This window comes from Mus musculus, chromosome 15, assembly GCF_000001635.26.
Source record: "Mus musculus strain C57BL/6J chromosome 15, GRCm38.p6 C57BL/6J".
In the NCBI taxonomy this organism is placed as follows: Eukaryota; Metazoa; Chordata; class Mammalia; order Rodentia; family Muridae; genus Mus; species Mus musculus.
Window position 1 is genome coordinate 36,145,218 of NC_000081.6, and position 26,538 is coordinate 36,171,755.

The following is a 26,538-nucleotide window of genomic DNA, read 5'->3' on the forward strand; positions in this document are numbered from 1 at the left end:
TGGGGCTACAGAGATGGCTCAGCAGTTAACAGGACTTGCAGCTCTTTCAGGTGACCTGGGTTCGATTCCCAGCGCACACGTGGCAGCTCACAATCATTGTTACTCTAGTCCTAGGGGATCCAGTGAACTCTTCTGGCTTCTGTGGGCACAGGCACTCACATGGTACACAGACACACATATAGGCAAACACACACATGAATATTTTGAAAGGAAAACACTCCCTTGTTTTTCTCTCTTCTCCCTGCCCCTCCTGTGTTTCTTCTTCCCAAACTCATTTTCCTTTTTGAAAATGAATTTAAGCTCTTAATGATAACGTTATATGTAGCATGTTTTGCCTGTGTATGTGTCTGAGCACCACATGTGTATCTTGGTACCCACAGAAGTCAGAGAGGGCATCAGAACCCCTGGAACTGGAGTAACAGACTGTTGCGAGCCACCACATAGATGCTGGGAATTGAACCACTGTCCTCTGAGAGAGCAGCCAGTGCTCTTAACCCCTGAACCATCTCTCTGGTTCTTTTAAGAGATTATTTTGAACTAAGTTGGCAACTCTGCTACCTCTAACAGATAAACTATGATGTAGTAAATGCTCATTAAATATGTACTAAACAACCCATTTTAAGATTATAAATATTTGCATACGTGTATGTATGTCTGTGCACCATATGCATGTCGGATACCCACAGAGGCAAGAGCGGGCATGAGATTCCCTGAACTAGAGTTCCAGCCACCACGTGGGTGCTAGGAAGCAAGCCTGGATCCCACTCAAGGAAAGCAAGTGCTTTTAACTGCTGAGCCACTGCTTCAGCTCCTCAAACAACCCTACTTAATGAAGAAACAGATGTTATATTATTTGAAGTCATGAAAGAACATTGTTTGTCAAAAAATCTCAAAATTTAATGCCCTAAGTACATGTCAGTAGTTGAGGGCAGGAAGGAAGCCCAATAGCTTGAATTTCTTATTTACTAGATGCAAAACCAACAGAAAATGGCTTTCTACTAAGGCAGAGAGCAACACACACAGAGGTCCCTGATGCGGGATGGGTCTATCACTCCAGTTCCAGATGATCTGATGCCCACTTTTGGCTTCTGTGGGCACTGCAAACATGTGACGCTCAGACACACATGCAGCAGGCACTGAGCTAAGTAAGACCAGTGTCTAACAGCAAACAGCCAGCATTTAACTCCAGCTCTAGACCTACCAGTGAAGACAGAGTCTACCTCTCGGCTCATTTAGACATTTCTTTTCTGGAAAAAAAAATACTGCTAATAGCACCTCTCTCATATAGTTGATTGTTCCTAACACACATGTGTACAGACGTTTAGTTCACTGCCTAACCAAATTAAAACGAGCTACCAACAGAGCATGTTGGCACATGCTTTTAACCCCAGCAACTGAGAGGCGAGAGGCAATTGGACCTCTGTGAATTTCAGGCCAGTCTGGTGTACATGGCCAGCAAGAGCTGTGTGGTAAGACCCTGTCAAAAACAAAACAGAAAACAAAACAAAAACCCAACAATATGTGGGGATGGGGAATGGGATAAGGGGTTTTCGGAGGGGAAATCAGGAAAGGGGATAACATTTGAAATGTAAATAAAATATCTAATCAAAAATAAATTTTAAAAAATATGTAACAAGTTTCATTGTTTACATTGGTGTCCCTGTCTCTGGCTCCCACAATCCCTCAGTCATCCTTTGCCTGTCTCTGTAAGATTAAAGGAACATACCTGGCGAAGTGGGGAGGAGGGGAGCGGGGAGAGACACAGCCCTACCCCAGAATATTTATCTTCTCAGGAAATAATTAAAGAGTACTTATCCTTGATCACAGTGAGAATCTCAGAAAGGAGACAGCACCTTACACTTCCCTGACAGTCAGGGGGAAGACCAAGGGAGCCATGTTAGAGTCCTTTGACAGGGTGACCCCTTCTCCCTAACCTCACCAAAGAGGAGTTATCTTGGAAAGAAAGGGTCTGCTAAACACGGGACTTCCCTTCAGACTAAGGATTGGGAGCACCGTGGGGTGGAGGGATTCGATGTGTTGGGAAGAGAACAGAAAAGCTCGGATACATCCAGGGAGCACAGCACAAAAGAGCTCCAGCTGCCCCACGGAGACAGCCAGCCTCGGGCAGGAGGTGGCTAATCAGCAGGACCCCTTGGAGAAGTCAAAGCTGCTTAGGTAAAGCAAGAAGGGAGCAGGTGATGGAAGTCAGAGAGCGTCCCAGGCAGAGGCAAAAAAGGATTGGAAAAGCGAACAAGGTGAAGGAAAGATGTGCTGGTTCCGTTCTCACTTGAAAATAAATGCAAGTAACTAAAAAATAACCGCAGTCAAAGTCTCCTGTGCAACCTCAAAGGAAAAGGAGATTTGGAGAAAGTCCTCATGTCCACTGACAACCCCTGTAGCCATTCAACTAAGCCTCTGTGCACAGCCTATTATGCAGGAAGCATTTTACTGACAGTTTCAAAGGTTAAAGATGGCAGTAAACATGGTCGAAAGACCACAAAAAAGGATAAATACACAACTCCAGGGAGGTAGAATTTTCATCTTGTCAGACATACCAGAAATTGACACATGAAAAGAGAAGATGAACGCCAGGGTTAACAGTCTGTACAGCAAGAGAGGGAGGGAGTGGGAGAGAACACACCGAGGTTGGAAGAACGAGATGTCATCGTGTCTGGAATAAAGTGTGCAGAATGATCACTGGAGAGACGGTTTAAAGTCTACTCCTTAAGAGGAAACAATGTGGTGTGGAGACACAGTGAAGAGCAGACAGCCTGGAATTAGGTGTTTAGAGTGGACCTGTTGGGAATATTCGCAGTAATGTAGGCAGGATGTGACTAAAACCCTAACCCTGTCCCTGTCCCTGCAGGATGTGACTGAGAGCCTAATCCTGTCCCTGCTTCTGGCAAGACAGGAACTACCTGAGGGAAACCATTGTTGGCATGACACTATTATAGTTGCTCGCACTTATCTGTCTCCACAGTCTGTGGTGAGGAAGCCAGGAGCACAGGGCTGGTGGGAAAGTTAATAGGGAGCACAGACTAGGGTCCACCAGCAAAGGGCTCTGCAAAAGACTTGCAAGCCAACCAAATATTTTAATTACCAGCTCAAAGTAATAACTTTTCCCCAAATTTATTCTACATATACTTTTTAAAAAAAAATTAAGTAGAGAAACACTTCCCCTATTTGAAAATGTCATAGTATATGTCAAATTCATAAAAGCTACATTTACTTGTAGAAGGCCTTTAACACCATAAATCAGTCTTTGGTGCCCCCTAGCGGAATTTCTTAGTATTCGGTTAAAAATTAACTATTTAAAATGAGTAATTTGATCTTATTCTTTGTGAATTTTACATCGTGCACCCCAACCCACTCATCTCTCTGTCCCTTGGGGAAGCTGTAGGGTGTCACAGTTTTGAGTGTTCATTGCACTGAGTCATTTGAGGCCTCTGGCTTCTGCTACCCTCTCTATACTGGATCTTCACAGGGGCTCCTGTTGCTGTCCCGCATCCGGGAGGTCCGCACAGCAGGCGTTTTCACACACCCAGCACACCATAACAGGGTAGGTGTCGGGTGGGCCAACTCAGAGCCCTGGGTCTGTGCCTGGGTTGTAGCTGAGTTGGTCAGCCCATCAGCTCTCCTGCCTGCCACACGTGACTAGGAGAATCTTGACCTTTCCCCTCCGTGGCAGACAAGGGGTGAGGCCAGCTCTCTCTTGCTCATGCCCTTAGGGCTGCCCAGGGGTGGGGCCCTGCTCTCCCACCACCTGGGGCAGTTCTACTGTGCTGTCCAGGCCAAGTGTGGGGCCTGCTCTCCTGAGTGGGCAGTCAGTGAGGGGCAGGGCCAGCTCTCCTGCTCTTATGACCTTGGGGGCCAACTCTCCTATGTGCTTAAGCGGGGGGGGGGGGGGGGGGGGGGGAGGAGATCTCTCCCTTGTCTATGCCACCCCTCCACAATAACCTGATATTATTATTATTATTATTATTGTTGTTGTTGTTATTATTATTATTTGCATTGGTGTTTTGCCTCCATGTATGTCTGTGTGAGCGTGTCAGATCTTCTGGAACTGGAATTACAGACAGGTGTAAACTGCTGTGGGTGCTGGGATTTGAACCTGGGTCCTTTGGAAGAGCAGCCAGTGCTTTTTGACTACTGAACCATCTCTCCATCCCTGATCTGATCTTTTAAAATGCTGTTAGCCAGAAATAACCTAAAGAAATGACATAAACAGGAATGCCATTTAGTAAGTGCCCAAGTCCTCAGTATAATCTTTGTATCACGAATTTACAACTGCGATTTATGCTATGGTTAAGCCAAGGGAATGGAACTTGGCTTTGGGGGTGGGAAAGATGGCTCAGAGGTTAAAAGCAAGTACAACTCTTGCATAGGCTTTGCACAGGTCCGACGACCCACACCTGTAACTCTAGGTCCAGATCTGATACCTTCCTCTGGCACCTACACTTCTGTACATACCCATACCCAGACACGCGTAAGGCCACAGGGAGTGGGCAGTTCCAGATAGGAAATGAGTCCGGGATGAGCATCAGGACCGAAGCCAATGCACTAAAATGCACCCGAGAGCCTCTGGCGGATGCAGGGAAAGACGGAGGGAAACCGTACAAAATTGGTCCTGGTGCACAAGATGCCTCAGGAAATTAAAAAGACACCAAGATGGGTGTGGTGGCCTATAATCCCAGCACTCAGGAGTCTGAGGCAGGAGGATTACTTCAAATTCAAGGCCAGTTTAGCTATGTAGTGACTTCCTTGCCAGCCTGAACGTCAAAGTAAGAGTTTGTCAAAAGAAAAAGAAGAAAGAAAAGGAAAAAAAGAGAAACACTCAATTTAGAAAATATGTAAATTTTAAATTTAATTATTAGTTTTAATTTTAACCACTTTCTTAAAATAATGTGTTCAGAGCTACATTGAAATATGTGTGTATAGTATAAAAACACATATATACAGCAATCACCTACATATACAAAATACAAGTGTGTTGTCAGTTTCCCTCGTATGGGTCTGGAGAGATGGCTCAGTGGTTAAGAGCACTGGCTGTTGGTCTGAAAAACTCGGGTTCAGTTCCCAGCATCCACATGACAGTTCACAACTGTCTCTAACTCCAGCTCCAAAGGATCTAATACCCACACATAAATGCAGACAAAACACCAATATGCATAAGATAAAAATAAATAAATCATCATTTAGAAGTTTCCTTCTTGAGGCCTGATGTAGTGGTGCAGGACTCTGACCCCAGCTCAGGAGGCAGGTGGACTTCTGTGTGTTCAAGGCCAGCCTGGTATACATAGTGACTTCAGGAGACCTAGAGCTACATAGTGAGACCCTGTCTTCAAAACAAAACAACAGTAACAACAATGACGAAATGATGACAAAAACAAAACAAAAAACCCAAAAGCAAAACAAGAGTCCTCTCTTACACTTTTTTCAGCAATAAAAAAAACTTAGCTCTTTTTGCCACTGATCTATAACAGAGCTCACTCATTCCCAAATCCCTCTTGGAAAAAGGCACATTACAAACACATACAAATTATAATGGCCATTATTAATAACTTCATATTTTTCCCATTCAAAACCCATCATTTCTGCCCAGCCCAAATCTTTTAAAATATCAGAATCTGTTACTATAATTCCAGATTTTTAAAGTACTTAATTAGAAATGTGTGACTTGCCGGGCGTGGTGGCACACGCCTTTAATCCCAGCACTTGGGAGGCAGAGGCAAGCGGATTTCTGAGTTTGAGGCCAGCCTGGTCTACAAAGTGAGTTCCAGGACAGCCAGAGCTAAACAGAGAAACCCTGTCTCGAAAAAAAAAAAAAAATGTGTGACTTATAGGAGTTTATTAAATAAAATTCCCATTATAAGTAACTACACAGTCACCGTAACTGACATTTATTAGTATGTAAATTTTACTAAACAAAAAGTCTACTAAAATATCAAGTAAGAGGAAGGTTGAAATTATAGATTACATTTGATGGAACTTTTAAAAACATTTTATTTATATTTAATTTCAGCCATCAACTCATTTTCTAAACCTGAAAGTTCACTGACCTCAAATTCAAATTATTCAAATTATTTGGAAATTATTTTTTAAATAATTGAAGAACATTTCAACACATTGTTATGAAATGCACAAATTTAAAAGGTTACATGGAGCAATAAAACACACATATATAACAACCCTGAAAATTCTTTATTTAAAACATCAAAATATTTAAAATGGGGATATGACATAGTAAAATAAAATTCTTTCAAAATTCATCACTTTAAAGAAAATATACAATGGTGTGCATTATAACAAACAAAGTGGGAAGTAAATCAACGTCTGTCATCAATGGGAAGATTTGCATGTGTTCAAAATAGTCATAATTTTAAGTCAGACAGAACATGGGCCAGCGCGAGTGGTTCCTTAGTCTCTTCAGAGGCGTTTTAAGTTCCGCTTGCTTTGGGCACTCCCTGGGAGAACATCTTTGCTACCTCTCGCCTTTGCTGACCCTCTTCTACAGTCTTCAGACCCGTGATAAGCGCACAGACATAACACACAGAAGTCAAAGCCGCAGGCCAGGCGGCTGCATAGCCCCCTTTTCTTGTGCGGCTGGTACTTAGCAGGGGATTGGCACCTCGGGCAAGGCTTTAAAGCTTCATCAGTAAACAGTGTCCTGGCAACCTGCAGGGGAAGCAGGCACACTCAGTCTTCTAGGGACTCAGTCACTTCATTTCAAACTCTAGCTACTTCTAATAACTTACATCCGTGCTCACCTTCACATACTGTTCCTGTTTACTCCGTAGGTGGGTGAGGGAAGAGCTTGCTACAGGTGTCAGAACATCCCCCCAAGGGGACAGAGTTGGAACCTGCTCACCACTGGGTGCCTGTGCCTGTGCCTGCACTGATCTTAAGGCCAAGCGACTCAGAAGGCAGAGCCGAGTGGCAGCATCCTGAACACGTAACACAGCGGCCCCCTGTGGTAAAGAAAGGAGAAACAACACTGCAAAATCACAGCAGCTTTCTGCCTGGCCCTGATGTAATGTTTAGGAAAGGTTTATACCATCAGGACCTTTCCCTACGTCATTTCTCTTTTTTTGGGGGGGGGGAGGGAATGGAATGGAGTGGCGGATGGGGTCAGGCAGGGAATCTTTTCTCACCTAAGTTTGGAGATGGGGAGGTGGTTCTGTGGGTAAAAGCACTAGCTAGTGGTGCAAGCCCAACAGCCTGGCGTGTTACATGGGAAGTGGACACAGGAGAATCTCCTGCAAGTCTGTAGCACTGCAGCGTAATGTAAGAGAGAGCCTGCACCAACAAGATGGAAGGCAAGAGCCAGCTCCCCAACGTTGCCCTGACCTCCACATTCGGACCCTGGCATGGTGATTGCTTGCTCTCCTCTCTCTCTCTCTCTCTCTCTCTCTCTCTCTCTTAAAAAGCAATACATTTGGGGTTTCTGTTGATATGATCAATTACTTTTACATTTATTTATTTTTGGCAAACTTCTCTAAGGAAGCAGATAGTATAAAGTATAGCATGTCACACTGCAGGCTATTTAGCCACAGCTGCTCAGTGCTGGGCTCACAAAGCAAGTGCAGACAGCAGAAAAACCAAAGACAGGAGCTATTCCAGTAAAACTTACTTTGAGAAATACAGGTGACAGAAAGGACTTAGCCTACAAACCACAGTTTTCGATCCATTTTAAAGCCAAAACTAAAAGGAGAAGTGGAGCAGGGTGGGTCTTTCCACAGCTTGCCGTGGAATTCTTCGCAAATTCTTACCTTACCCACACGCTGGACAAGCAATGGGCCTGCTCGCCTTATGGAACCCAATGTCTTTGCCTGGTTTTTACAAATATTTGGCTGGCTCTGATTCACTTTTACATTTGTTTTAAACAGTCTTGATATTTTTTAAAGGAACAACATTTAAAAGGCATCTCTCATATGAACTAGATTCCCACATTATTTAAATACCCAGTCAAGAAGTGTGTTAATATGCCTGTACACCTTAAAAGTATACCATGTCCTTTTGTCAATTATACCTCAGTATAGAAAAAATAACTAGAAAAGTATTTTCAGAAAGTATTCTATACAGCCTTGTACTTTGTTAAGCAACCTGATGGGGAGAGTCTTTCTAAAGCACAGGCATGATGAGCCAACTGTCAAGATGAACCCACTGGATGGGCGTCTTCACCACTCTACTCTAACTGTCGTCTTGGCAGTCTCCCAAGCTGTAATTGACACTAACAGAAAAGACGAAAACATGAGAAATTACAGTAGACTAAGTATAGAGAATGCAGTTAGTAGGTCATAAGAAGTGAAGCAGGTAACAGCTTAAAAATACAGGCACCAAGCCACTGTTCACTTAAACAGTGTTGACTGTGTTATTTAAACACAGCTGGACATACTGAACTCGTTGGAGGACTGTCTTTTATATGTTATCTCTATTGTTTGCAGCCTAGGCAAAAATCAAAGAAAAATCAAGAGCTCACTAAAAGAACACCCGCTAGATTCAGACACAATTGATGTCTACAGCACCAAACCAATCAAGGCGTCAGCTGCCGCAAATAAAAAAGAAACGGTTATTCCTTTGATAAGACATTCCTTATGTTTCTGGGGTTTGTTTGTTTTGTTTGAATGTCTAAGAGATGGATGGAGCAGCTGACAAAGGCACATGCCCATGCCTGCCAGTAGGCTTCAAAGCATGGGTCTCACGCTGTACAGCAAGCACTAGCTGGCCTCACTCCTGCTCTGTAGTTCAGGCTGCCCTCGAGCTCACAGAGACCCACGTACCTCTGCCACCTGGTGCTGGATTACTGAGATACAAAGGGGAAGCAGTACCTCAGCTCAGGTGTGCACTCCGCTGCTCTAAAGATGGAGGACAGGTGGCACTCAGCTCTGACTGAGTGCACTGGCCTGTGTTCTCTGAGTCTCACACTTAGCACCTTTCTGTGACACTCTACAATCTGAGGAAAACCACCAAATGACTTTGTTTTGAAATGTTTCTGTGGGGATTGGACGAGACAGACAGACAATGGGACACACAGTGGGGCATCAATAGAGCCAGCAATGAATAATTCTGGGAGAAAGTTACACAGGAAGATACGTATAATGGTATGCTGAGTGTGGCGGTGCACGTAGCATCTCAGCGTGAGAGGGACAGAAGCAGGAGGATCGAGGAGTTCAAAGCCAGCCTGAGTTACATGACACCCTGTCTGGGAGAGGGCTCAGTCAGTAAGAGGCTGGTGTGCGCACCAGGCTCTGAGTCTGGATCCTCAGCAGTCACATAAAGGCTGGCCAAAGTGGACAGGCCTGTAAGTGCAGCCCTGGCAGGGCAGACACAGCACGTCCCTGGAGCTCATGGGCCAGCAGACCTTAGCCAAGCCGCTGAGCCCCAGGTCCAGTGAAAATCCTATATGGCGAAAGTAAGGCAGAGGTCAATAGAGGAAGGTACTGACACTGACCTCTGATCTCCACATGTGCAGCTCATGTACACACACGTGCACAAGCACACACACACACACACAAAACATGGCATGCTGATATACACCCATAGTCTCAACATTCAAGAGGCAGAGAGGCAGGAAGACTGCCATGAGCATAAAACTGGCCTTGTCTATCCATATACACAGTTTCAGGCCTTCACAATAAGACCCTTCCCAGAACAAAACAGAAAAGGTTAATGATAGTGTGCATGTTATTAATACCTGTTATAAGCTCTGTGTCACACCTAAATCTGACTCACCATAAATGGTGATAGAACTATGGTCATACGGCAGGAGAAATTGGGGGAACAAAATGCCCATGGGAGGAGATACAGAAACAAAGTGTGCAACAGAGACTGAAGGACGAGGCCATCCAGAGACTGCCCCACCTGTGGATCCATCCCATAAAGTCACCAAACCCAGGCACTATTGTGGATGCCAACAAGTGCTTGCTGACAGGACCCTGATATAGCTGTCTCCTGAGAGGCTCTGCCAGTGCCTGACAAATACAAAGGCAGATGCTTGTAGCCAATGATTGGACTGAGCACAGGGTCCTCAATGGAGGAGTTAGAGAAAGGACTGAAGGAGCTGAAAGGGTTTATAGCCCCATAGGAAGAACAACAATGTTAACCATCCAGACCTCCCCAGAGTTCCCAGGGACTAAACCACCAACCAAAGAGTACACATGGAGGGACCCATGGCTCCAGCTACATATGTAGCAGAGGATGGCCTAGTCAGTCATCAATGGGAGGACAGGCCCTTGGTCCTGTGAAGGCTCAATGCCCCAGTGTAGGGGAATGCCAGGGCCGGGAAGCAGGAGTGGGTAGGTTGGTGAGCAGGGGGAGGGGGAGGAGAAATCAGTCCAGGGGAGGGCAGTACAGCGTGGTGCTAGTGTGGAGGCTGGAGAAGTCACAGAGCCCTCCCAGGTAGAACAAGTATGGGCTGGGCACACTGGTGCATGCCTTTAATCCCAGTGCTTGGGGGCAGAGGTAGGTAGAGGCCAGCCTGGTCCACAGAACCAGTTCCAGGACAAACAGGGCTACATAGAGAAATACTGTGTCAAAAAATAAAAAGTAAATAACACGTCAGTCTAGCACATTACCTAGAAACATAAGAAATAGTAGAGACCAGAAGCCTGCTGTGGCGGCTCATACCTGCAATCCTAGTACCCAGGACGATGAGGCAGGAGGACTACCACTAGCTTGAGAACATCCTGGGCTACACAGTGAGCTCCAAGAGAGCCTCGGCATACAGAGTCAGACCCTGTCTAAAGAAGCAGAGGACAGGGCAGGGGGACTCGGCACTTTGTTATAAACCTCATAACCCAACTTTATTTCTGAAGTTTGTAATATTTTGAAAGAGCTTTAAAAGCAAACTAAAATAAGGAAAAAAAAATATAGGAAGCCAGATTGAAAGACAGGAGCAATCGCTCCTGTAGTCCCAGTTCCTGGGAGGCAGAGACAGCTCTATAGCAGCTAGAGCTCCATAGGGAGGCTCAGTAAAGACGTGCGGAGAGGCACGCATCATCTTCTCACTGGCATTTACTTCTGTACTGGGTGGGGTCAAGCATGTGCCACTGTGTGTGTGTGGTGTCAGAGAGGCCAAGCTCAGGACAACAAGCTTGTCAGAAAGGCCTGTAGCCACCAAACCATCCTACCTGCCTCCAAGATGGCTGCTGTTGTAGAAGGTTTCTTCTCTCCCTCTCCTCTCTTCCTCATCTTCTTCATCTCCTCCTCCTCCTCTTCTATTTTTCTTCTCCATCTTTGTTTGATTGGTTGGTTAGGTTTTTTTTTTTTTTTTTTTTGATACAGGGTGTTTCTCTGTTTAACGAGCCCTGGTTGTCTTGGAACTTGCTCTGTAGACCAGGCTGGCCTTGAACTTTCAGAGATCTGCCTGCCTCTGTCTCTTGAGTGCTGGGATTAAAGTCATGTGCTGCCACCAGTCAGCTAGTTTTCTTTCTTTTCTTTTTTTAATGATAGTAAGGATATGAGGATCAAACATTTTATCTGGAATTGCCAGGTGGGTTGCCAACACAACCAAAATTCTTGCTTAGAGAAGTTAAGCAGAAAATGGAGTAATAAAGTTTATAATTTAAATATTAATAGGTACTGGTTTGAAATTTTTGTTTTGCTTTGTTTGAGACAGGTCTCACTGTGTAGTCTTGGCTGACCTGTGACTCACTGTGTAGAACAAACTGATTACCACAGAGATCCTCCTGCCTCTGCCTCCCAAGTACATGCCACCAACACTCAGCTGTTTCAAACTAGTTATAAAGTTCGTCCGTCATATATAGGGCAACCCTCTTAAAAAACTCTCTCTGGGGCCCAGTAAGACGGCTCAGTGAGGTAAGGCGCTTACCAGCAAGGGTGGACACCTGACCTGAGTCTGAACTCTCATCTTCTGTCCTTCCCAGGACCCACAAGTGGACAGGAATGAGCCAACTCCTGTGATTTAATGTCACACATATGTGTGCTGTGGCAAGGAGAACATGCACACTTGCACACTTGCGCACGCGCGCGCACACACACACACACACACACACACACAGAGGAATGCAGCAAACAGTTGTGTTGATGCCCACGGAAGGTCTAAAGTTGAATCTGTCACCAAATCTAGCTGCTGCCATTTTCCATTTCACACAATGCTGCTGCGTGTTTGTGAAAAACTTTCTGTAAGACATGCCTATCAGGTTAAAGGACAAGTTATGACACACCTCAATCTTCCCAGAGCGCTCCCTGCAGGCCTCAGCAGACACTGTTTCCCTGCCTAGCTGACATTGTTCCAGGCTCAGCAGGGTCTTCTTTTGGTTCCCAAGTATTTGCTCAACCATCCTTTTAAATGTCAAGTAGAATGTGCGAGTCTCTTAGCACACCTATGTTGTTGTCACCTCTCCAGCTCTATCACCCCAGCACAGGACCCAAGCAGCAAGGGCCATGACAGAAATGTCTATCCTTGTAATATGAGCAATATTCACTTACTGTAATTTTAAAATGCTACCAGGGTATCTAATTATGAAGAGGTTCTAGAAAGTCATTGGTATTCAAATGTGTCAACAAGCCACCATGCAAACAGCTTGACCATCTGCTAAACTCTATGGACTACATGGGGATAGCTTAGAAAAAGTAGCACTTACAAGGGAATGTTTGCTAAGTGGAAACTATTAAAAGGTAAAACCCAGCACTTGGTGCTCAGTGACATGGAGCCACGAGATACAAACCTGCTCAAAGCGGCACTGTCCACATTACCTGAGCACTTGCTCTCAGCTGTATGATATAAAGTTTCCTCCTCCTGTTTGCCTTTTTATCCTGAGCCACAATTTCACGCCAGTTTCTGCTGACGTTCCAAGCACTACAACAAACAGGTCAGTCTGTTATTGTATGTTCTTCAAAAGGTTAAAATTTTCTTATAAGGAACCAATAATAAAAAAGATCTTAAAGATTTGGACAGTAAACTTAAGCTTTAAATTACATTATAGTACGATTTAACCAGCTCATTGTTTCATACTAACTTACCACATGAAAGATTCCTATTAAAAACTAAGTATATAGGGGCATTATCTTGTTAGATCACTATTTCATGTGTGTTCATTTAATTAAAAAATATTTCTCTGGTGGGTGTTGGGAGGAGAGGAAGGCACACGCATGCTATGGGTTCTAAGTGGAGGTCAGAGGACAACTTATGAAGTTGGCTTCTCTTCCCCACCACATGGGACCTGGGGATGAGCCATGTGGGCAACCCTGTAAGTGTTCACTTAAGGCACCATGAGCCATGGTAGTGTTCATAACCCAAGCACTGGGGAAGATGGGGTAGAAGGGCTGCCATGACTTTACGCCTGTCTGGGGCTACGTTGAGATCCTGTTGCAAAAATTGCAGCAACAGCAAAAAATAATAAAGCAACCATGAGCCACTTTAGTAAGAGTAACTGATCTCTCCTATTCGTCTATGTAGCAAATCTCTGTCACTTTTGGCCAAATAAACCTAGAGATGACCCTTCACTGGGAACACTGAGTGCCAAATCGTAGGTACGGCTGTGCACAGCACCCTATTTAGTGAAATGGGGTTCTAGTTCCAATCCTAAGGGGAATCCTCCTGACAACAGGACCCCTATTGTATTCACAAAGTCCACAGCAGAGGGGCAGCTAGAGAACAGCTGCAGTGTGAGACTCCCAACTTCTCAACAGCTTCATAATGAGACTAAACTGATAATCTGCTCTTCATTGTTTTAACTTAGCAAGCCAGTAAATCACAGGCTCGAACAAAGGCGGCACTCACTGCTTTATGTCAGCATGGCCAGTGCAGGTGCCACCACCTCTCAACCTTAGTCTATGTCCTTTATATCACACAAGGGGTGGGGAGAAGTCACCCATTAAAAAGGAAGGCAAGCCAGAGAGTTGGCTCAGTAGATAAACTCAAGTGTCATACCAGCCTGAAAACCTGAGCTGGTTCACATTTAAAGGTGGAAGTAGAGAACTGGCTTCACAAAGTTGTCCTTTGACCTCCACACGTCGTCTCTCTCTCTCTCACTCACTCTCTCTCTCTCTCTCTCTCTCTCTCTCTCTCTGTCTCTCTCTCTCTCTCTCTCTCACACACACACACACACACACACACACACACACGTTTGGCAGAAATCATTGAAATATGACCAGTACCAATGGCTCACAGAAGCAACCACTCCAAATTGTCCACGAACATTCTGACTCTGGTACTGAAATACTCTAATGTAGTGAGAATTTTTGAACTTTGGTTTGTTTTATAAGGATGCGTTCATTGTAATCCCAGATGTAGGATACGGGGCTGCTTCAGGCTTCCGCAGCAGCTCACTGATGTGCCCCATGCTCTAGCAGAGGTGTGATTTTTGCTAGCGGCAGATAGTTTCTGAGTTTCTGCGATTGTATGATGTTTGGAATTCTGGGAATTTTTAAGAGGGTATATAAGTGTTAGAGCCATGATAGGTGGGATTGATGGTTGGTTGTCATTAAGGGGGGGGGGGTCCGTTGTGGTTTGTTGGTAGTCATACTCTAAGAACAAACAACAAGAAATTAGATTCAAGAATCTCTGTCTCTGTCTGTCTGTCTTTGTCTCTCTCCCATCTCCATCCTCCTTTCTCTCCTCTCTGGTGATAGGGGGAGAGGTGGGAAAAGGAAGAAGCCACAAAGTAGTGAAGGTCAGCTCCACCCCAACACACAAAACATTCCTGTATTCAGCCATGGGTGTTTTGTTTTTGACAACTTAGGATTTGAACATCTTTGAACAGCAAACACGGTCACACACACATGTGCACCCCAAGTGTACTCTGGAAAGTGGCGGGGCCTTAAGAGTTTTTATGAAGATATTGGAGGAAAGGTCAGAGAACCCAGTGGGGTAGACCTCACCTAGTCCTGACTGCTGGGAGGTGACAATTTATCTAGGGATGTTTCTCCATATGCAAATTACACAGAGACACGGATACCTCAAAAGACTTCCATCTGCAAATGCTACAACTTTCTACAATAGCCTAGAACGTGTGAGGTAAAGACAGGCTTTGGGAGCAGTGGCCATAAAAACAGCAAGGGTATAACCCACCCTTGACATCTTCCCTATCAAGAAAGAGAGTCACAGGTAGCAAGCTAGCTCAACAAGGTAAGAAACTTGCCACCAAACATGAAGACTCAAGTCCTGGTAGGAGAGACCTGAGGTGTGCAAGTTGTCCTTTGCCCTCGACATGTGTCACACATGCATGCATGCACATATGTGCTATAGCTGCAAGTTGTCCTCTGACCTCCACATGCATGCACACACGTGGTATAGTTATAATATTTTTTAAAAAAGGGTCACTGACTCTTGCATGGCCTCCTCTAGCAACCACCTGTCCCATATGGTTTCTGTTCTCCCAGGCACAACAATTTCAGGGTCCTGCCTTGTGATAACCCTGAAGCCCTCCCACATGCCTGCACGCAGCCTGGTTTATGTAGTCTTTGTCATCCAGATCTGCAATCCCCATTCCCAGACCTCTGCTTCTCTCTGCAATCCTGCAGTAACATGGACTCTACACACATCTGTGGACACATGTTCTTCAGTTTCTAACCCCTAAAAACAATGATCTTTCTCTGCTGTAACAACCAAGATGAAACAAGGCATATGCACATAGCCCCTGAAGACCAGTTCTTAAATGAAAGCTAGCTATTTTTCTGAGAGTCTAGAATTTTGACTAAATAATAATATCCATTATTTGTGAGAGTTCCTCAGTTACTATAATTGTTGCTCTTATTTCTGATCAAATATCATGACCTTAAAACAGTTTGCATCTGGCAATGGGATGTGGACCTTTTAAATAAAACATTTAAAAATCTGTGGAATAAATCAGCATGGTAGCACACACCTTGAAATCCTAGAACCTGAATGATGGGAAAATCAGTTCAAGGTCACCCTGAACCTTATAGTGAGTACAAGGCTATCCTGGGCTATGTAAGAGCCTGTGTCTGCCTGTATGTCTGTCCACTCCCCCCTCACACACACCCCCACTCACGGTAGTGAGGACTGGTAAAGTAAATGTAAGTAGGAAGACCTGCGTTTTGATTCACTATCCACATAAAAGGCTCAGCACCCACTCGCAATCCCAGTGTGGGGAAGTGGAGGCAGGAGGCCTCCTGGCCTTGTCTCAGAAAGTAAGGCAATTTTAAAAAGCCACACAAACACATGCACACACACACAACCACCATGACCACCACCAACAACAACAAGAAGCAATTTTGAAATAAAGCCTGGCATTTTGATTTTTTTTCTTCTGACCTTGGATCTGAGCAATCCTTCTCCCTCAGCTTCTCAAGTACCTGAGATCACAAGCTGTCCCATCAGAGATTACAGGCCTAGCCTATCCCATCAGGGATCACAGGGCTACTAGGGAGGTCATTTAAGCTTCCTCTGATATAGTGTAAGACAACCAAAGACAGAAACACAACAAAACACCAATTTAAAAAATGATAAAAGTTTTCTTTCATGAGCCACTTTTATTCCTTACCTGTATAAACTCTCCGAAGTCAAGGACTCTAAAACCATAGCTAGGATGTGCTTCAAGTTTCTATACTGTAATTCGGTCAGGATATCCAGCTGTTCTATGCCCATCTTCTTGCCAATCAGTCCTGCGAGAACACGCTGCAGTCTGGCAATTTTCCCCTCGTCCCTGTCCTCAAAGAATTCCTGGTCATCTTCCTGCTGAGATCGTTTCCTTTTGCTTTTCATAAAGAGCTCCTGCACCAACTGCAGGGCTGGAGTATTTGATAAGTCCTTAAAGCTTAAAGCCAAGTTCCCACGCTTCTCCTCAGAGCCTTGCAGACTCTCCAAGACACCTGAATCAGAGTTAGGATGGACCGTCTGCATTTCATCCTCTGACTGGGAGCCTTGCTCCTGGAGAGTGGACAGTCTTCTCAACCTCCCAAAATGCTTTGGCTTTTTTACCTGGTCCCCAACTTTGGGAGTCACCCTGTGTTTTTGAAGCAGTTCTTGAAAAGAGCCCTCTTGGTCAGAGAGGAAATCTTCTGATTTGTCCCAGCTAAGTGAGCAAAAGCCACTGTCTTCAGGTGTAAAAAGACTGTCTCTCACCTCTCCTGAAGAATCAAGAGTTTGGTTTCCATTAAATTTGATTTTTGCTATGAGACTACTTACTGGAGTTACAGATGTAGTCACATCTGCTCCATAGGTTGTTTGGCTACCACAGGAGCCCAGAAGTTCAGGACATGTATTCTCATCACTAACACTTAAACTGCTGTCACTAAAGTGTGTGATAGAATCTTTAAAATCATTGCCTTCAATTGGAGACAGACATTCCACTTCAAACAAGCCACAGTTGTCTTTGGAATCTTCAATGGTGGAAGTCTTGTGCTGAGAAAAATGTAACCTTGAGTTCTGACTGTTGGAAACCACATCCTCTGTTTTTATCGTGCTGGTAACTAATGGGCTAAAGTTGTCTTCCTTTGGGAAACCTGAAGTGCTACCTGGCAAATGTTTTTCTAGGCTAACACCTTGGCTTATGTTACTTTCCAGAGATCTGCTTTGTGAATCAGAATCCCCCTTCAGAAGAGGGAAAGAAAAGTCTAGCCGCCTGCGTAATGTGCATTTTTTCCTTCTGAGTTTAGGAGTCTCACAAAGTTCTGGGCTTTTATCCTTTTCCTTCCTTAGGGACACAGACTTCATTATTTGACTGGGAGATACTGCAGAATTGGGGGAACCTAAACTTGGAGTTTCAGGATGCTCACAGGTTAGCATAGGCTCTTCTTCTTTCTTATTAAGGCTGCAAGATTCTGACAGCTCGTGATGGCCCCTATATTTAAAGGAGGATGTGGAACAAAAGTCTATGAGGCTGAGACCCTTGACAGTGACAGCAGAGGAGTCCATATTGCTTCCTGCTCTGTGGCTGGCTGAGTGCCTTTGGGATATCTTCAAGCTCTCTGTTTTTACCAAGTAGATACAAGTTTATTCTTCCTTTGTGATGTGCAGCCAAGCAACTTATAACAAAATATATAATTTGTGTTAAATATAGATAATAGGAAATTATGTGATTTTTTTCAAGTTACTTAAAAACAAATTTTCATAATAAACTGTCCTAAATGTCCTACTTAAAATACCACCTTGCTATAAACTGTATTATATTCTGATTACTTGACAACCATAGGCAAAGCACCAAGCACAAATATTTACTTGAACTATTCTTAACAAAAACATACCAGCCTTATTTTCAGATTATTTTGTTACTGTATGATTTTAGTTAGCAAGTGTATATTCGGTTGCAACATTCTAATGTCTCTGTGTTCAGTTATTTCCTTTCAAAGCTCACCAGGCGAGGCTGGGGCTGCGGCTCAGAGGTCAAGAGCTTTTGCACTGCTCTCACCAGATACCCAGGCTCGGTTCCCAGCTCACATCCTCATGTTCAATAGTGTCTCTATGTATGTCTCTATGGGCACTGTACTCATGCACATACACAGACATACATAATTAAAAATAAATCAGAAAAAAACCACTATGTTTTTTCTTTTTAACATTTATTTGTGGGTGACACACATGCAAACATAGCATGCCATAGAAGTCATTTCTCTCGTTCGGCCACATGGACTTAGACATGTATGGTATGTAAGTTAAATATGTAGTTTAAATATTACAAAATAACCTGCTACAAAAACCACAAGATCCGAGGCTCACTGCTATAAAGCAAAGTGATTTTTAAGCCTCTTCCGCTTTTGGGCAGTTTTGACTTCTGATCCCCTGTGCTTATGACTAACTTCTGCGCATGCCTGGTAGGACAAGATGATTAAGCTCTGCTTTCTACAAATTGCTCCAAATAGTAAGTTACAATGTTTCCTCTCATAAATCACTTTCTCCTGAAAAAATATTAATTCAATCAATTTGCGAAAGTTAGAGCATGTGCATTTACTGTATTGTATTGAATTTTATTCCATGTGAAATTTATTCTAAAAGTGACCTGTTCTGCCACTTCACCACTAGGTGCCTCACCAGCATAAGATTTGGGAAATGGAAGCTAAAAACCGTTGGGAATAAAGTAGGAGCCCTGATACACGCTCCCTACTTGGGAAAACCAGAGACTCTGTCGCTGCCTTCATCCTCATCTTGCTTATACACCAAAATGCCTGCTTCAAACTTTGAAAATTATTCATGCAACCACAGGCTGATGAATCAAACAAACCTTTTGATGGCAAAAAAAAAAAAAAGTTCTGATAAATCACTCAGAACTCCTATCTACAAAGACTTACGCAAAATAAAAAAAAATAAAAATAAAAAAAAAAGACTTACGCCCTATACAAGTCAGAAAACTGCTTCGTTAAACCGATGCTCTCATTAAAGTGGAATATCTTACCACCAGTCAACCTTGAGTTCTTAAGACATGTCAAAGTAAGGTAGGCTTCCAAACAACAAAGTCTGTCATCTTTGCCTTTAAAGTTCATGCCGAGGTACCACCACTTAAGAGAAAAACCTCAACAATTAACGGAGCCCGGAGCAGCGCCGGGACGGCTTCAGGAGGGGCAGCGGCTGGGAAGGTCAAGTCGCTCGGAATCTCTCCGCCCCGCAGCAGCCGCACTCTCCGGCCTCTCTCCAGCCAGTCTTGGACCTGGGGGAATCTCCCGACTAGAGACCAGAGATGCCCCCCCACCGGAGCTGCCGAGCCGTCTGCTGCGGGCGGGACTAACGGTCGTCACCCGGACGTGCGGGCGGGCGTGCGGGCGGGAGACGCCCCTGGGAGGAGGGCGGAGCGGCTGCGGGCCGGCGCACCTGGGCCGCGCCGCCCACCTGAGCCGGGAGCCTCGGCCGAGCCCGCCCCTGCCACCTTTCCCCGCCCAGGGCACCACCCTCCCCACCTTCCGTCTGAGCGCTCGCCCCGCCTCCCCGCCCTCATCCCTTCGCAGCTCCGCCCTGCTCCATCCAGCTCTCTGTTGGTCCCTGCATCACTGCGTGCGACCAGACTGGAGGGACGCATCGGTTAGAAAACCTGCAGTGCCAGGCATCATCCCTGGAAGTGTTTCGCCCGATGTACAAAGTCAAAGAATCCTATCAACAGCTTTGGATAGTAAAGGCGTAAATACAGCATAAGGACGGAGAGGTTGACTTCCTAACTATTTGATTTTGGGTTAAGAGAGTGGCAGTGGTCCCTGGGAGTCCACTTGAACTTGTTAGGTAGCCAAGACTGTCCTGGAACTCCTGATTTTCCTGCCTTCATCTTCCAATGGCTAGGATTACAGGAGTGCCCCAATAAACCCAGCAACACCCCCCAACTTTGGTTTTGGTTTTGTGTGTGTGTGTGTGTGTGTGTGTGTGTGTGTGTGTGTGTGTGTGTGTGTGTGTTTAAGACCGTGTCACATGAAGTCCAGGCTGGACTTGAACTCCCGATCCTCCTCATTCCACCTTCCAAGTTCTGGCGTGTGCCACCACACCTGGTTAATGATTTTTTTTAAAAATAGTTTATGATTTTGCCCTCGTTTCTACAGTGAACAAATATATAAATTTTGTGAATAGACAAAAAAGAAAAAAGTTGTGAGTCACACCTCTATAGTCTCTGCAGTCAGGAGGCAGAGGATCTCCATAGAGACCAGCCATGTCTACATACCAAGTTTCAGGTCAGCCTAAGCTACATAGCCACTGACCTGAAAAAAAAAAAAAAAAAACCAACAAAACAAAAGTTATGAATAAATGAGTGACTGTGTTTATTGGTTTCAGACATTCCTTTTTAGGGATCAGAAACAGCCAAGAACCTATCACACCAAATACATTTAAAGTCTTGGCTTTCATTCAGTGTTCCAAGAATGCACAGCCTGACCCCCATCGCCTGTCTAGCTGGTCTTCTCCGAGCAGAGACTCTTTTCTTCCTGGGACCACTGCAACAAGACATTCCACCTAGGCAGTGTTCAAAGTTTTATCTTCTCCAAATTGACACAGGTCTCAATCAGAACCTCAGCTGCCACCTTTAAGCTAGTAACAACCACTACCCTCTTCTCTGAGGATTCTCCTTAGCGTTGACAAATAGGCTTAAAATACCCAAACTCAAAAGTAAGCTCAAGCTACATGCTATTCATGCAAAGATGAACAGGGCACAGTTTCTTAATGAGGCTTGTTTATAAACAGGTGAGAGTGCCCTCACTCCCTAGGGCACTGGGCAGGTGCTAACCATTAAACCAGTTAGAATTTGACAGCTCAGCTGATAAGGGCACTTGCTACTCTTTCAAAGGACCTGAGTTTTGTTCCCAGCACCCTTACCACACTGCTTACAACTGCCCAGAACTGCAACTTTGGGAATTGACACCCTTTTCTGACCTCTGCAGGCACTCGCACACACATGGCATATATTCACAAAGATACACATTTAAAAATGTTTAAAACCACTGTGTTTGTGTAATCTCTGATAGTGAGCACTCCCCATGTTCATTTTCCTGTAGATAAAGATTCCTGAGGAGGTTGACTCCCTAGTTAGAAGCTACTGCACTCTTCCTTGCTGCCCTGATAGGCTGTCACATTCACGTCTTTACCAGCATCTACACAACCACCTCATCCAGTATCATTCCTAGGTTTATTTCCCCTGCACTTTTTGCTATCCCAAGCCTTAATGAACTCTCATTGACCCTCAAACCACTTCCATTTAAGCCAGGGGAGTAGTGCCCCCCAACCAGAGACCTAACAGAGACTCCTTTGACTGGATCTAAACGCGTAATACTGTGTTGGCATTACATACCCTTCCTCTGGCTATATGAGCAGGGTATTTGATTTTATTTGGTGGGATGCCTAGGAAACACTCTGTTACGATGCTCTCCTGCTCTTGTAATGGGAAAAAGCTCAATAAAAGTCCTCTTGTCTGCTTCTAACGTTTATTCATTTATTTATATATTTTTTAGATTCTTTGTGTGTGTGTGTGTGTGTGTGTGTGTGTGTGCGTGTGCGCTCTCGAGAGCATAGGACAGTCATAGTAAAACCCAACAGTGTCTGTTCTCTTTTGATTGTGTGGGTTTCAAAGACTAAGCTTGGCTTCTTAGGCCTGGTGACAAGCACCTGTACCTACTGAGCCATCTCACTCATCCCTTGCCTGCTTTGAGGAATGCAGCTGATAGGAGGAAATTGATATGCAGCAAGAAGCAGCAGAGATGGCCGAGCAGCTAAGCAGCATGGCAAGGTGGCTGACTGCTTGGCAGCTAGAGAAGGGTCAGCTGAAGATTTCCAGAGCACAGCAGGAGCAGGACAATATGAGTGGGAGGTAGAGACGGTGAGGAGAGGCTGGAAGGATACAGTAAGGCTGTGCAGGCCCTGGTGGCTGAAGAGTTCTAGAGAGCTGTCAAGATTGATTTATCTGAATCAATCAAAAGCAGATTTATTACTTAAAAAATAATCTTTATCCAAGAGTGGTGGTACATACCTTTAATCCAGGTATTTGGGAGGCAGAGGCAAACACAGATCTCTTGTGAATTTGAGGCCAGCCTGATCTACACAGTGAGTTCCAGGCCAGACATAGCTATATATTCAGAGTTCATATAGGTGGTGGTAATGATGATGCACCTGGATCCTGAGAATCGTAGCCCACCTTTGGGGGCTAAGGAGTCCAGACTTCCACATCCTACAACCAAGTCTAATATTTGTGGAGCTTATTGATGGCCATAGAGCAAAGCGTGAGGCTATGCAAGGCCTGTAGGAGAACTAACACTAGATGGCACCACTTGCTGCTCTTCCTGGTCTGCAGCTGTTGCTCAAATCTGCTCAGAAAGCAAAGCGGCAAAGGCCAGCCCTTGACAAGCTGGTCTGTCTTTGCTGCTTATAGTTTCTATCTGAGTAAGAAGATCCCAGCCATCCGACTGGTAACACTGGTACAGGACAGGGCAATACTGTAATGGAGTTCAACAGTGGAACAAAGGAACATCTAATCCACTAGAGGAGAGATACAGTGCTGACCTGTAAGCACCATAAGGTGAAGTGGATTTTGATGGGTGCGTAGCAATAGGAGGGCAGACAACAGGGAACCCTGAACTAAACATGCAAGGACAGGAAATGTTAGGCACATTAGAAAAGCTGTTAATCACTCGTTACAGACATTGTTGTCCCTACTCCTTTCCCCTGGGGCTCTCAGGGATCTGAGTGATGCTGATGGCCTGTTTCAGGGTGAGTGTGACAACCTGTTGAAGGAGTGAAGCTGCTGGGTCCTTGGGCTGCAGAGGATGAGATACCATCCCCCTCTAGCCACATCAACAAGTGACAGGGGCAGCAGAACAGATAAACTGAGAGCAGACAGGGATGCTGGACCCCAAAGCAAGGCCAACTGGGGTCTCTGGAATCAGTTAAAAAACACTTCCAAGGAAAAGGCCATGAGCAACAGCATCAACAAAGTCAAAGCTAAAGGAAAGACATGAAATATAAAAGACTGCATTTTATTGCCAGCCACACATAATGCCTTGTTTTTTTCTGATACTAAAGGAAATGATTACTGATCCTCCTTTAGTAGAATTTATCTGAATCAATCAAAAGCAGATTTATTACTTAAAAAATAATCTTTATCCAAGAGTGGTGGTACATACCTTTAATCCAGGTATTTGGGAGGCAGAGGCAAACACAGATCTCTTGTGAATTTGAGGCCAGCCTGATCTACACAGTGAGTTCCAGGCCAGACATAGCTATATATTCAGAGTTCATATAGGTGGTGGTAATGATGATGATGATGCACCTGGAAACCAGGGCACTGGCGGACAGGGCTGGTGAAAAAAAGTTCTTAAGAAGAAACAGATCAGTCTCAAGAGTTGTGGATGAATGAATGTTAAGACTGATATCTACCCATGGACAGTGCAGAGCATCTTAGAGAAAAGGATGTATAGGATGGAAAGAAGTAAGGGTGGTGGCATGGAGACCAGCAGAGAGCCACTGTGTTACTCTGCAGCAGAGAGAAGAGCTACTGTGTTACTAGGCAGTAGAGAGCCAGTCACGGTGTTACTGTGCAGCAGAGAGAAGAACTACTGTGTTACTGTGCAGCAGAGAAAAGAACTACTGTGTTACTGTGCAGTAGAGAGCCAGTCACTGTGTTACTGTGCAGTAAAGAGAGAGCCACTGTGTTACTCTGGAAGATAGCTAGGGGTAGTGAACAACCTGGACCAACATGCTCAGTTGGTAGGATCAGCAGCCAGGGTGGGGGCATGGGGTAAACAGAACTGTCTTTGGAGGAAATGTGGTGTTCATGTAAAGATAAGGAAGTACCTGTGTAACCTAAGGAGTCAATGAACTCCACTTGTTTGACACTCCCACCTACAATAAATGGTACTCTTCCTGTCTCTTCAAATAAGTCTCTGTTAAAGCCATTTCATCCTACCTTGGTCAGCAGTGACAATCCTCCCCTCTGCAGCATTTCCCCTGTATATGTTCTTCTCAAATTCAGTGTTATCTAGATGGGGATGAAGCTCGGTTGGTAGAGTGCCTAGCATGTGAAGTGTTGGGGTTAACATAAGCTTAGCATGGTGACAACACGGTTGCAATCTCAGCATCTGGGAAGTGGAGGCAAAGGGACCAGAAGTTTGAGGATATCAGCTAGATATATTTGAGGTCAGTTTAGGATGAATGAGCACCCCACCCAAATAAATATGGTGATACTTACCTGGCTGATCCTCTTACCTGGCAGAGGAGTTGCTATAATCATGGAGATAGTTTTCCCAGGGTGAGCCTCATCCTCTCCATTCCAGATGTGCTGACACCAGCAATTTCCCCAAATGTGAGAAACTAAACTGCACAATTCATGGTGGTGGGCGGCATTCAAACTTTCCTTTGAAATATAAAGAATGTAATTTACTTATTTTATTTCCCCACACCAATGTAAACAGGGAAGAGCATTTTGCATATGGCTAAAAATAATCACACAACTACTGTTTTGTCATGCTTTCAAATTTAAAGACATTTATTTTTCAGGAGGCATTTTATTAAACGTGAGGGGGGAAGCATGCCAGAAGCAGGCATGGTAGCTCTTTTATTTCCCAGAATGTAGGAGGTGGAGGCAGAAGGATGAGAAACACAAGGCCATTCTTGGATACATAGCAAGTTTTAAGGCAGTGCCCTTACCCACTGATCCATCTTGCTGGCCCTGTCTTTTGCTTATCTACCACAGTCTTTTGCTTCTTTGCTTCCTTTTCTTGGATCAAGCTCCCATGATAGAATTCTAAAATTTACTTGATTCCCATGAGGTCTAGTTTTCTTTGGGGGCCTTTTCAATAAACATAATGAATTTTCCTCAATGACTTTGACATCCAAGCTATTCGGAAATTATCAACAAGCATAAAAGAAATCCAGAGATTCAAGAAAAAATGGCAACTTGTTTCATCATAACCATCTTATAAAGGGGTAAAGGCCTCAGGATGGCATCAGCCTTCACTGGGAGAGCGATACAGTGATTTCTGCCATGTGGTGAATGCTCACAGAGTTAGCTCCATGTTATCTTTGATAATGGGGTATGTCGTATGGTGATTCTCCAGTTACTGCTAATAGAAAAGGGGTGGGCACTAGCACCAGCATGAACTCTTATAGAAATATTGACTCTTTACTGTGGCTAGGCATTACATCACCATCCTGTAGAGTCCCAGGGTACATTTATGATCTACATGTGATGATCCATTCTAACCTTCACACATGTTTTGGTTTTTTTTTTTAAGATTTATTTATTTATATGTAAGTACACTGTAGCTGTCTTCAGACACTCCAGAAAAGGGAGTCAGATCTTGTTACGGATGGTTGTGAGCCACTATGTGGTTGCTGGGATTTGAACTCTGGACCTTCGGAAGAGCAGCCTGGAAGAGCAGTCAGGTGCTCTTACCCATTGAGCCATCTCACCAGCCCCACACATGTTTTGTATTAGAAAGTTTGGTACTTGAACAGATTTAGAATCTAGCAAAAAGTTATGCTTAATGGTATATACTTGTTAGCACTTGGAGACAGGAGGATCTGTGAATTCCAGGCTAGCCTAGGCTACATAGTAAGACTTAAAGAACTCAAGAAGGTGGACCTCAGAAAATCAAATAACCCCCTTAAAAAATGGGGCTCAGAACTGAACAAAGAATTCTCACCTGAGGAATACCGAATGGCAGAGAAGCACCTGAAAAAATGTTCAACATCCTTAATCATCAGGGAAATGCAAATCAAAACAACCCTGAGATTCCACCTCACACCAGTCAGAATGGCTAAGATCAAAAATTCAGGTGACAGCAGATGCTGGCGAGGATGTGGAGAAAGAGGAACACTCCTCCATTGTTGGTGGGATTGCAGGCTTGTACAACCACTCTGGAAATCAGTCTGGCGGTTCCTCAGAAAATTGGACATAGTACTACCGGAGGATCCAGCAATACCTCTCCTGGGCATATATCCAGAAGAAGCCCCAACTGGTAAGAAGGACACATGCTCCACTATGTTCATAGCAGCCTTATTTATAATAGCCAGAAACTGGAAAGAACCCAGATGCCCCTCAACAGAGGAATGGATACAGAAAATGTGGTACATCTACACAATGGAGTACTACTCAGCTATTAAAAAGAATGAATTTATGAAATTCCTAGCCAAATGGATGGACCTGGAGAGCATCA

At 44.5% G+C, this 26,538-nt stretch overlaps 1 protein-coding gene and 1 non-coding gene across 7 annotated transcripts; one reads left to right on the plus strand and one right to left on the minus strand.

Moving 5' to 3' along the window:
- Positions 1-4,842: 4,842 nt before the first annotated feature.
- On the minus strand, positions 4,843-24,723 carry Fbxo43 (F-box protein 43). Of its 6 annotated transcripts, none has more exons than XM_017316803.1 (5): positions 24,587-24,723; positions 16,470-17,952; positions 12,718-12,820; positions 6,768-6,968; positions 4,843-6,675 (listed from the first exon to the last, which is right to left on the minus strand). In XM_017316803.1, the coding sequence occupies exons 2-5, from the start codon at positions 17,840-17,842 to the stop codon at positions 6,427-6,429; spliced, it is 1,926 nt and encodes a 641-aa protein (XP_017172292.1). In that variant the 5' UTR covers positions 17,843-17,952; positions 24,587-24,723; the 3' UTR covers positions 4,843-6,426. The 6 variants fall into 6 exon arrangements, with proteins under 6 accessions (XP_017172292.1, XP_006520260.1, NP_001355587.1 ...); XM_006520197.3 differs by lacking the exon at positions 24,587-24,723 and adding an exon at positions 19,317-20,234; NM_001368658.1 differs by lacking the exon at positions 24,587-24,723 and adding an exon at positions 19,317-19,644 and having other exon boundaries at positions 16,470-17,895.
- On the plus strand, positions 24,579-24,737 carry Gm22979. Its single transcript, XR_003951666.1, has one exon. It is a non-coding gene; the product is annotated as a U1 spliceosomal RNA (small nuclear RNA).
- Positions 24,738-26,538: the final 1,801 nt, after the last annotated feature.